The sequence below is a fragment of the Enhydra lutris genome, unplaced genomic scaffold, assembly GCF_002288905.1.
Source record: "Enhydra lutris kenyoni isolate GAN:26980312 unplaced genomic scaffold, ASM228890v2 scaffoldscaffold13, whole genome shotgun sequence".
Classification (NCBI taxonomy): Eukaryota; Metazoa; Chordata; class Mammalia; order Carnivora; family Mustelidae; genus Enhydra; species Enhydra lutris.
In genome coordinates, this window is record NW_019154097.1 from 32,963,881 (window position 1) to 32,975,827 (window position 11,947).

At 53.0% G+C, this 11,947-nt stretch overlaps 1 protein-coding gene across 1 annotated transcript; it reads left to right on the forward strand.

The window, feature by feature from the left end:
- The first annotated feature begins 129 nt into the window (after positions 1 to 129).
- On the forward strand, positions 130 to 8,370 carry LOC111145960 (coenzyme Q4). Its single transcript, XM_022501293.1, has 7 exons — positions 130 to 204; positions 278 to 409; positions 1,515 to 1,611; positions 2,141 to 2,243; positions 6,567 to 6,696; positions 7,179 to 7,272; positions 7,792 to 8,370. The coding sequence occupies exons 1-7, from the start codon at positions 135 to 137 to the stop codon at positions 7,964 to 7,966; spliced, it is 801 nt and encodes a 266-aa protein (XP_022357001.1). The 5' UTR covers positions 130 to 134; the 3' UTR covers positions 7,967 to 8,370.
- The last annotated feature ends 3,577 nt before the right edge of the window (positions 8,371 to 11,947 follow it).

The following is an 11,947-nucleotide window of genomic DNA, read 5'->3' on the forward strand; positions in this document are numbered from 1 at the left end:
ATAGGGCCCTCTCCTGTCCGTGCTACGATTTTTCCTCCTTCAAAGGCCCTTCTGGGCGCTCTGCGGCTGGAGGGTTTTGCAGCTTCGGCCCTGCCCGCGCCGGTTCCCGCGGCCGCCGGCGGGTGCCCGCTGCCATGGCGACGCTGCTGCGCTCGGCCCTGCGCCCTCTCCGCGCGCTCGGTGGCCCCCGGGGACCGGCTGCAGGCAAGTGGCGGAGGCGGGAGGGAGGCCTGGGGTGCCGGGCTCTTCTGACCGCGGCCTTTTCCTCGCCCAGTAGATGTGCCGCTCCGAGGCGTGCGCCATGGCGCGGGCCTGCTCTACCCCGGGCACATCCCCACCTCCCCGCTGCAGAAGGCGCTGCTGGCCGCCGGCGCGGCGGGAATGGCTCTCTATAACCCGTACCGCCACGGTAAGGTCGCCCGCGTCCGGCGCTCCCGGGGGGGGGCAGCGGGGGCTTGGCGCGCGCCCTTGGCCTGGGAACCTGGGCAGGTGCCCGCCCCTTCCTCTACCCGCCCCCTAGGGGTAACTGGAGAGTAGACTAGGTCTGGGTTCCCAAACCCGGCTGCATCTCATCACCACGCGCAAGGTTCACAAAAAGGCAGATGCCCGAGTCCCACCCTGAGCTCAGTCCAAATCAGCCCGAGCCTGGGGAGGGGAGGGAAGGGCCAGCATTTTTAAAGTTATTTTTTAAAATAACCACCTACCGGAAGATTCTGTCAACCAGCCACATTGAGAAACCCGTGGACTAAACAGATGATTTACAAAGTTCGTTATAACATACATCAAATTATTCCACTAAATATTCAAGTTTATAAGGTCAGACACCCCGACCGCCCTGTTGCACTGTTCTCAGAAGTATTTTAGGTTGTGCCTGGCACATAGCAGATGCTCAATAAATGTTTGCTGGATGTATGACTGGAACATCTTAGGGTTCTACAGTAGTTTTCTCATTCTCAGGATTCTAAGTCTGGAAGGTATTATTTCTTCTACGAATAGAAATGACAGTGCTAATTGCTCACTGACCCCATATGCCACCTGCTCCCTGAACTAAATGTTTTATTTGCACGAGGTTCTTGATTTTTCACATTAACCCTGTAAGAAGGGTGTTCTCCACATTTCATAAATTAGTACCCTGAGGCTTGGAAATGTGAAGCATTTTGCACAAGTTCACTTAGACAGGGATTGTACCTAAACCCAAACCTAGCACTCTGATTTCAAAGCCTGTGATCAATGGAGGCATGATATTCCGTTGTAATAATGGGTGTAAAAGTGACTTATAAACTCGAGCGCTGTCCTAACCAGAGCCATCTCAGCCTGTTAGATTAATAACAATGATAATGACGATAGGTACATACGTTGAGCCCTTACTGTGTGCCACGTGATTTGCTAAATGTTTAACACGCATCCTTGTAACTAAGAGATAGATAAGTTTTTGGTTTATCATGTAGGAGGCTCAGACCAGGTCTGATACCTAGGATCATATCTTCCATTTGTCCCCATTTCTTTCCTTTTAGACATGGTCGCAGTTCTAGGGGAGACCACAGGACACTGTGCCCTGAAGGTCCTCAGGGACCAGATGAGGAAGGATCCAGAGGGTGCCAAGATCCTACAGTAGGTCCCAGCTGTACCTGGGGGGTTGGGACATTCTCTGGGGATCCTGACCTCTCTGGAGTCACACTGTGTTCCTCTAGGGAGCTCTTCTTGGTGTCCTGGCCATGTGCACATGCTGGGCACTGCCTAGCTCCATGGGTGCCATTCATATATACACTATGATGACCTATGGGTAGTGCAATGTGGTGGCCTCAGCCCAGATCCCACCATAGAGCCCTCTGCCTTCCCTTTGCTCCCATAACAGGCTAGCTATAACCCCTGCCCCTGCAGTGCCCTTTGTGAGTACCTGGCTCACACCTGAGGCTTGCTCCTGAGATTATGCCGTTGCAGGCCGGAACCATGACCTTAGCTTGTGGTAGTCTCCTCAGTCCCTGCCACCGTCCTGGCCAGAAGCAGGTGCTGCAATAGGACTTGTGGCCCCTTTGTTGCTCTCTGCCGCTTCGCCTCCCATACCCTTGCTCCAGCTGGACCTCTCAGCTGCCTTTGCAGCTGCCCTCCCAGTACCTAAGTCCTGCCTTCTGCCATGCAGGGAGCGTCCCCGGATCTCACTGTCCACCCTTGACGTCGACAAGCTCCGTAGTCTGCCTGAGGGCTCCCTTGGCCAAGAGTATCTCCGTTTCCTGGATGTTAATGTGAGTTTCCAGCTTCTGTGCATTTGGCAATCCCTAGGAAAGGCAGAGAAGGGCATGGGAGTGACTTCCTGAGGAAGGAGAAGTCCTGAGTGGCCACCGTGGCCAGTGTGCATTTTGTCTCTTGTCCCAAGGTTTTGTCGTCCAAACAATAGTACTGGCCAGTATCTAATAGCCGCTTACTGGGTGTCAGCTGCCAGGCTCATACCTGATCTTGCTGAACCCTCCCAGCAAGAAGGTTCATGCTTGACCCTCCCTATTGAGTATGTCCTATTATTATCCCCTTTAATAGGTGAAGAAATGAGGCTCAGAGCCCTTAAGCAATTTGATGATTCCATACAGCCAGTATGAATTCGTACTCACTAACTGCCTTTTTTTTTAAAGATTTTATTTTTAAGTCTGTCTCTATGCCCGGTGTGGGGCTTGAGCTCACAGCCCCGAGATCAAAAGTTGCATGCTCCACTGACTAAGCCAGTCAGGCGTCCCCAGATCATGCTTTTATCTGCTGTATTATGTCCCCCTGTTTCAGAGACAGTGCTTTCCCCAAGGTATGACAGGCTGTGGCAGTCTCTGTCCCAGGCAGGGAGGAGAGAGTCCCAAATCCTGAGGAACTCATCACGCGTTCAGGATCTGCCGTGTGCCACCCATCGTTCCAGGAGCTGGGGATAGAATGGTGAACTAGACAAAGTCCTGCTCTCGTGGCGCTAATACTCTGGTTTGGGGAGGAAATCAAGTAATGGAAGAAAAAATTTCATATAAAAATTCAGGTCAAATATTTATTGACTGCTTGGAATCTACAACACTGTTCTCAGTAATTGAGATACAGTGAATGTACTTGAGAGAAGGAGAGAGAGCACGAGTTGGGGGGAACGAGAGGGAAAAGGAGAAGCAGATTCCCCACTGAGCTGGGAGCCCGACACGGGACTTGGTCCCAGGAACCTGAGATCCTGACCCGAGCCAAAGGCATATGCTTAACCCAGGTGCCTCAGAAACAGATAATTCTCTGTTTGTAGGGGCTGCCCGGTGCTTTCCGGGATGATTGGCCACATCCCTGGCCTCTCTCCATGGCTTTGGGTAGCATTCCTACTAAGTCACGACGGCCATGAATCTCTGCAGACATGGCAAATATCCCCCAGGGGGCGGTTAAGAAGCTACTGCTCTGGTTTGTCCCTGAGATAATAACCTTCTCCCCATACTCTCCGACACTTGCTCCTGCCTCATTTCCTACCATCTCCTCGGATTTCACAGGAAGCAAGTTACTTCATCCATGGGAAACCCACCAGGGTGGCCACCTTCTTCTGAAGTCCCCAGAGCCTTTCCTCTTGTTGCTGTGGAGGGGATGGGACGGCCAGGGCCTCCCTGGGCACCCTGTCCAGTCTCAGCACTAGTTGTGGTAATAGCCATAGAGATTGTGACACTTGTAGGGCACTGAAACCAGCAGCCCACAGAATGTGAAGGAACACCTTTGTCCCAGCAGAGGTTGAGATCAAAGTTCAAGGTAAGGCCACCCTCTCTGAGGCTGTCATTGGTGGAAGGTATGGTCATCTTGTGGCATCAAGATTATGGGCCTGGGCTCTGGAGTTAAGAGTAGCCTGAATTAGAATCCTACCTCTCTTCTCAGCTTTATGGCCCTGGGCAGATCATTGGACCTCTTTGAGCTTCCTATTCCTTATCTGAAGGCAGGGGACCTAATGTTTATCTTCCAGGGCACTTGAGTGGCTTATAATTAATGGATGTTAAGGCTGTTGGCTTTGGAATCCAGTTGACTTTGTTTCAAATCCTGATTCAGCCACTTGCTTAGCTGTGTGATGTTGGGCAACTCACTCAACTTCTCTGAACCTCATCTTTCTTATCTTTAACTGAGGATCCTAAAGTGTCTACCCCCAGATGGTTGTGAGGATGCCTTATGATGACATATGCGAAGGACTTCATAGAGTGCTGGCACATAGTAGGTACTCCGTAAATGTCACTGCTGTCACTCTGATCACCCTCAGCTTCACACGGCACGTAGAACTCCCTGGAGAAGAAATTAGGAACCGGGACCCAGTGAGATCACAGACCACAGACGAAGGCACTGAGCCAACAGCCCGAAAGCAATGAAACCACCAAATCCTTTGGGCTCTGGACAGGCTGACACCATGCTTGGGAAACAGGAACACTAGGCTGCTCCCATTCTGCATGGGTGCTGCTGAGGACTCAGAGAGGCAGTGGGTGGGTCACAGAGAGACAGTTGACATCCCTTCCTGGGGTCAGAAAAGTCCCTGGCAGTCTAGCAGTGAACAAAGCAGCCAGCAGCCGTGGGCAGCAGAAAGGCCGCTACAGCACCGCTCGCAGAAACGACCACAAGCCGATAGGTCGCTTCCAATCTGTTGTTAGCCACTTCGGTAAAAGCAAAAAGAAACACATTAATAGCCTATTTTTTTTTTTATTTTTTTTTTTAAAGATTTTTATGTATTTATTTGACAGAGAGATCACAAGCAGGCAGAGAGGCAGGCAGAGAGAGAGGAGGAAGCAGGCTCCCTGCTGAGTAGAGAGCCCGATGTGGGGCTCGATCCCAGGACTCTGAGATCATGACCTGAGCTGAAGGCAGCGGCTTAACCCACTGAGCCACCCAGGTGCCCCAATAGCCTATTTTTTTTAACCCAGCGTACTGACAATACCGTCATTTCCACATGTAATCGCTCTTTCTAAATTACTGAGATTTCATTGTTCTCTTCACACCAAGTCTTCGAAACCCGGTGTGCATTTGATGCCTACCACAGCATAGCTAGGTTGGAGCTGTCCCATTTCCAGGCTTGGTGGCCATTTGGGGTGAGGGGCTGCTGTAGTGGAAAGTCCAGGTCTGGAAGAGGGGCACGTGCACTGCACATCACAAGGCATGGAACACTGCAAGAGACAGTAATGTGGACCTGAGCAGTCTGAGGGTCACGGACTGCCTCCCTGCAGCTGGGACACTTAAAGCGAGTCAGAAAGAACAGATGGGAGCGCCTGGGTGGCTCAGTGGGTTAAGCCTCTGCCTTCGGCTCGGGTCATGATCTCAGGGTCCAGGGATCAAGCCCCGCATTGGGCTCTCTGCTCAGCGGGGAGCCTGCTTCCGCCTCTCTCTCTGCCTACTTGTGATCTCTCTCTCTCTGTCAAATAAGTAAAATCTTTAAGAAAAAAAGGAAAAGAAAGGACAGGTAGGCATTGTCAAGGTAAAGCTGTGGCTGGTGGGGGAGAGCACCCTAGGCTGGGAACAGCTCATGGTAAGGGTCGGGGCTGGGGCATCTGGCTCGCTCAGTCAGTGGAAAATGTGACTCTTGATCTTGGGGTTATGAGTTAAAGCCCCCCCGGTGGGTGTAGAGATTACTTAAAAAAATTAGGGACACTTTGGTGGCACAGTCATTTAAGTGACTGACCTTGGTTTTGGCTCAGGTTGTGATCTCAGGGTCCTGGGATCGAGCCCTGCGTTGGGCTCCACACTCAGCATGGAGTCTACTTGGGATTCTCCCTCTCCCTCTGTCTCTCCCCGCATGTGTACCCACCATCTCTTTCTCTCTCTCTCTCTCTCTCTCTCTCTCAAATATATAAAGAAATTTTATTTATTTGGGTGAGAGAGCAGCAGACTCCCCACTGAGCAGGGAGCCCATGTAGGACTTGATCCCAGGACCCCAGGATTATGACCTGAGCCCAAGACAAATGCTCAACCGACTGAGCCACCCAGGCACTGCCCCCCGACCCAATTAAATCTTTAAAAAAGAAAGTATCAGGGACCTTGGAAAGTTCTTTTTTCCTTTTTCTCCCCATTTTATTTCTACTTGTGGTTAAAAAAAAAACACAATAAAAAAAGAGTTTTCATCTCAGGGGGGCCTGGCTGCCCGGTCGGAGGAGTATGTGACTCTTGATCTCAGGGTTGTGAGTTCTAGCCCCATGCTGGGGGTAGAGTTTACCTTAAAGAAAAAAAAAAAGAGTTGTCATCTTAACCATCTCAAGCGGACAGTTCAGTGGTGTTAAATATATTCACATTGCTGTGAAACCAATCTCCAGAGCTTTTCTGTCTTGTAAAACTAAAACCTTATCCCCTTAAGCACCCATCGCTTCCCCCTACTGCCAGGAGCTGTTTTGCCATAAATTCCAACAGGCTTGGACATTATGTGTGTCAGGGTAGGCCATGGGGGTGTCTGCTACTATGTTGCCTACCCGAGGACTCATCCCCTGTTGGCCCGTGTGGGCAGAAACCATCCGTGGTATGAGTTTGGTGGGAGTGGTTGACAGTCCGGGAGAGGCTGGCTAGTTTGGCCTTGGGAACAGCTGGGAAGAGATCTAGGGGAGGTTCACGGTTGTCAGAGGGTCTCCCCAGATACCCGAGCACCCACCCGATTCGTGGACGACGAGGAGCTGGCCTATGTGATCCAGCGGTACCGGGAGATCCACGACATGCTCCACACCCTGCTGGGAATGCCCACCAACATCCTGGGTGAGTGGAGACCCCTGGTGGCCCTGGGGCTGGTGGGGGGACAGGGTGCTAGCCAGTCTGTCCACCTGGGCCTGACACCCACCAGTCAGCCGGCTCAATGCCTCATTTTCCACTTTCTGAACGTCTTGGTAGCATCTGTGCCCTGCGTCCCCTCTCTGTTCCACTGCCTCTGTGGTTCCTGAGCCGATGCCGCATCCAAGCATCGGGCTCCCTGCTCTCAAACCTGCCACACCTCCTACGGCCTACAGGAACCACCCTGGACTTCTCAGCCTGGCTTTTGGAGTCCTCTGTGCTCTGAGCCCAAGCTTCCTACCCAGCCCTTATCTCCTGCTCTTCCTTGGACCCCCTCCTTCACCCAAAGACCAGCAGGGGCCAGGCCTGGGCACGAGAGAGAGCAAAGAGGAGCAGATGCTTTGTTCTCTCCTGGCGGGAGCACCATGGCCTCTCCTCACCCCCTACCCCGTCCCTTGCCCTGCCCCCAGGGGAGATCGTGGTGAAGTGGTTTGAGGCTGTCCAGACCGGCCTGCCCATGTGCATCCTGGGTGCCCTCTTTGGACCGATCCGACTCAGTGCCCAGTAAGTGCTGAGGTGGCGAGGGGTTGAGGGAGAGCTCAGAGGAGCCGGGCTCCAGGAAATGGGACAAGCATGCAGCCTTCCCGAGCAGCCCCAGTGGTTCTCCAGGAAGCCAGGGTAGAAAGATCAGGGCAGGAGGGAGAAGCTGGCCTGGCTCAGGGTCTCCAGGGCAATGGAGGGAAGCCTCGATGTTTCACAGGACTCTAGGGTCTCCTGGGCCAGGCCTCAGTGTTGGGTCAGACCATGGAATGGGGGAGGGGGTCGCAAATCCAGTGTTAGTTCCTGGAGTTAGGTAGCCCTTGTTTAAATCTGGGCTTTGGCATATTCAAAATGTGTGGCTTTGGGCACAAGATTTTACCTGAGTTTCCATTTCCTCATCTGCTGCTGGGGATAATAAGATGGGGATAATAACTACCTTCATTTTAAGGTGTTTTTGAAGGCAGAAAATGCAGATCAACTTCTGGGCATACAGCACACCCGGCCCTGTGGACCTTATGTCTTTTTTCCTCTGCTGCCCCACAGGAGCCTACGAGTGCTGGTTTCAGAGCTCATCCCATGGGCGGTGCAGAATGGGCACAGAGCCCCGTGTGTCCTCAACCTGTACTACGAGCGGCGCTGGGAGCAGCCCCTGAGGGCTCTACGGGAGGAGCTGGGCATCACAAACCCCCCCAGCGTGCATGTCAGGGGCCTGGCCTAGGCCCTGAGCCGCTGCCCGTACTCCCACCTTCCCTAGGGGCAGAGGACTGTTTGGCCATTACCTTTGTTCTTTTTCTTTGAACACTGACCCTTGGACATCCTTTGTCATAATTTGTCATAACCACTGATGAGTGGCTTCGAGGACCACCCAGGAGGGAGGAGGCAGAGCAGCAGGGCTCCCAGGAGAGCCAGGAGCTGCCCAAAGAGCACCAGGTGTGAGCGAGAATCCGTCATCCAGCCTGGTGCTGGGGAGTCTCAGGGCCACTGCTCCTGTTCTGGACCCGTCCTTGCCAACGAGGGTTTTCTGGGTGCCAGGCTGGGTGTCCTCCAGGAGGAAGGGCTCTACCAGTTCCAAAGACCTGAGAAGGGCAGGTCTCCACTGTCTGAATAAAGTCTGCCATCAGACCAAGTGTCCGCTGCTTCTGCCTTTGCCCCGTGCTGCCCATGGCTCTTCGAGCCCCGGGGCACACATCCCCTCCAGCCTGAGCTTCAGCAACGTGTCCTCTTTCCTTTGGTCTGAAGTCAGCCAGACTGGGATTCCGATTCCTAATTCCTCCATCGTTTTCCAGCAGAGGGGCTTAGGGCAAGTTTGTTCCCTTTCTATCAGCCCATTTCATCATCAGTAAAAGGGGAAGAGAATCAACACCCACTTCCTAGCATTCCTGTGAGGATTTTGGAAGGGCTTCAGAGAAAGCCCCCCCCCCCCCACCGGGCAGAAAGCGAGTATCGAAACTGTGTTCACAGGTGAGGAGGCAGCTGTGAGGCTGCTGGTTCATTCTGGAGTGGCACCTGGGCATTTTCTCTGGGGCAGGGCCAAGGAGTGGGGACAGGCGGGGTGAAAGGATCATGGCAGGAGCAGCTAGCCGTGTCTGGAGATTTAGAACCAGACACAGTCTCAGGATGGCAGAGCCTTTAGAGTTTTGGGGGCCAGCTCCCCACTGTATGGATAGGACAACTAAGGCCTAGAGATAGGCAAGGAATTGCCTGAACTAACTAGAACACAGGCCACAAGACTTCCTGGTTGGGCTTCCTGTGCCTCAGTTTCCCTATTCATAACAAGGGCTACGGTTTTATAGCTGGACTATGTGCCTAAGCAACTGAGATACATTATTGCATCGATGCCTCCAACAACCCAAAGAGATGTATTATTACTTGTGAGGCAATAGGAGCAGAGCTGGGACTAGAACCAGGGACTGTCTGAGACCTGCCCCACACTGCCAGCCCAGTGCCTCAGCCTACCTTGTGCTGACCACATCCCAACTGGGCCTCCCAGTGGCGGAGCGGGGAGGCTGGACGCCTACCTCAGATCCAGAGCTTTTTCAAGAGGGAAGCCTTGTCCTGAGCTCTTTGGATTTCTGCAAAAAAAGGAGGGATGAGCTTTCCAGACCTAATCCATCTTTGTACTATGGACCACCTTTCCAGATCTGTCATGTTTCCACAGCTTTCCAGAGTCCAGGCACCCCTACCCTCATGTGAGTAAAAGTCAACTGTGCCAGATGCGGGGGGGAAAGTCAGACTCACAGCATGCCTTCTCTGCCCAGCTGGGGAGTTCACCTGCTCCGGCCATTTGGTGCCTGAATAACCCTGAGACTTTACAGCATTGGCGAGATGGGCACTGGGCATCATGGTCAGCTGGGAATGTAGTCTGGTCTCCAGATCTTAAGGTGGCATTTTTTTTAAAAAAGATTTTATTTATTTGACAGAGAGATCACAAGTAGGCAGAGAGGCAGACAGAGAGAGAGAGAGGGAAGCAGGCCCCCTGCCGAGCAGAGAGCCTGATGCGGGACTCGATCCCAGGACTCTGGGATCATGACCTGAGTCGAAGGCAGAGGCTTAACCCACCGAGCCACCCAGGCGCCCCTTAAGGTTGCATTTTTGCCACAGACTCATGACTGGCAAAAAGATCTACTGGCAGTAGCTACCGCTTCCTTACTTATCACAGCCCATAAGTCTCTGCCAACTTCTACTAGAAACTTCCATTCTTCATCTCCATAAACTATATTGGCCTTCTTCCTATCTTTGGGAATAGCGTTCTGTCCCCTCCTCATCACACGGCCAACGACCTGTCATTCACAATTGTGCCCAAACGTCACCTCCTGGGAGAGGCCTTCCCTGGCCAGTCACTTGAAGAAGTGCCCTGCCCTTTGCTGCACACACCATGTCACCTCATTTTCTCTCTGGCACTTACCACTCCGAAATGATCTTCCTTATTCATTTATTCCTGAGTTCTGTGTCAGCCCCAAGAGGGCAGGGAACCTGGTTCTTTCTGCTCACTGCTGGGAATAGTGCTTGACCCACAGTAGGGGCTCACTGCTTCGTTAGTTGAAAGAGTGGACGCTAAGCCCAGAGCAGAGAACCCCACAAGAACCTCACTTCACGGTAAAGACTGGGGGTCTCAGGTTTGGGGCATGGCCTCTCAAGTCACACAGCTGGGCTGTGGTGGAGCTTGTCCCTGGGACCCATGGGTCTTGAGTCCTCTCCTGGTAGCTCAGAGAAAGCTCCCTTTTCCTCTGCCTGATAATAGCCATTGGTAGCTGGCTTCAGAGCAATGTTTGGGGGCACAGGCTCTGAGGACAGACAGACCTGGCCCTGCCCCTGCCCAGCACTGCACCCTTGCGGTAGTCCTGTCACCCCTTTGAGCCCCTGGGTCCCCACCTGAAACACGGGGAGAGTATATACCTATCCCACAGCAGGGCCATTATGCATGTGTAATGACTGACCACATAGTACGTGTTCAGGAAGTAGAAGCTGTCATTTGCCAGAAAGTTCCTTCGAGGCCTCTGAAGTCACCAGGTACTCAATGAAGCCAGAGGTGTTTGTTTTGCACACACCCAGAGTGGGAGGACTTCTGTAGTTCAGAGGTCCCAATGCCAAGTGTGGGACTGTGGATCTACAGGGTAAGCATCCACTGCGTGCCAGGGGCCAAACCACTTCTGTCCCCTGGGGAACTCAAGTGCCTTCAAGTGAGTCCAGATGGCGTTCTCTCATCTGGCAAGTCTGGAGGTTCGAGTACTGGTGTTGATTCTCCAATGCAGGGCAGATGGGGGTCATGTCGGTGGAAGGGAGCCCACAGTGAGGTCAGGCTAAGCTCAGCCTGTCCCACAGACGATAGCACCCAACACCTGGCCTCCTCAGAAACCCTCAGTGGCTCTTCACTGCCTGGGATACAAAGGCCTTTCCAGTCACGTTTCCCACCACACGGCCCTCCCCTGTCCATGTGTCCTGCTGCACAACACCCCTAGTCTCTGGTTATTTCACAAATACCTCCTGAGTGTCAGCCAAACGCGAGGGGTCCCGTGGTGATGGAGACAGCGGCATCCCCGCCCTCTTGGAGTTGAGCAGTTACAACAGCCAACGGCCTTCGACGTGCCCACCCTGTGCCGAGAGCCTGCCACGCGCCATCTCATTGAGTCCATACCCAGCGCGAGGAGGCAGGAACCATGATGACTATTCCCATTCTGTAATGAGGACACTGAGGGGGCACCTGGCTGGCTCAGTCTGTAGAGCATGGGACTCTTGGTCTTGGGGTTGTGAGTTCAAACCCCACACCAGGTGTAGAGATTGCTTAAAAATAAAATCTTTTTTTTTTTTTAAGATTTTATTTATTTATTTGACAGAGATCACAAGCAGAGAGGCAGGCAGAGAGAGAGAAGGAAGCAGGCTCCCTGCTGAGCAGAGATCCTGTTGCGGGGCTCGATACCAGGACCCTGGGATCATGACCTGAGCCGAAGGCAGAGGCTTTAACCCACTGAGCCACCCAGGTGCCCCCCCCTTTTTTTTTAAAGATTTTATTTATTTACTTGACAGACAGAGATCAGAAGCAGGCAGAGAGGCAGGCAGAGAGACAGGAGGAAGCAAGCTCCCTGCTGAGCAGAGAGCCCGATGCGGGGCTCGATCCCAGGATCCTGGGATCATGACCTGAGCCAAAGGCAGAGGCTTAAACCCACTGAGCCACCCAGGCGCCCCTAAAAATAAAATCTTT

What these genes read in the sequence shown, in the direction of transcription:
- LOC111145960 (XM_022501293.1), top strand. Translation starts at nt 135, where the DNA reads ATGGCGACGCTGCTGCGCTCGGCCCTGCGCCCTCTCCGCGCGCTCGGT. An exon ending in CCCCCGGGGACCGGCTGCAG is followed by an intron (nt 205 to 277) that starts GCAAGTGGCGGA and finishes CTCGCCCAGTAG; the next exon opens with ATGTGCCGCTCCGAGGCGTG. An exon ending in CTATAACCCGTACCGCCACG is followed by an intron (nt 410 to 1,514) that starts GTAAGGTCGCCC and finishes CTTTCCTTTTAG; the next exon opens with ACATGGTCGCAGTTCTAGGG.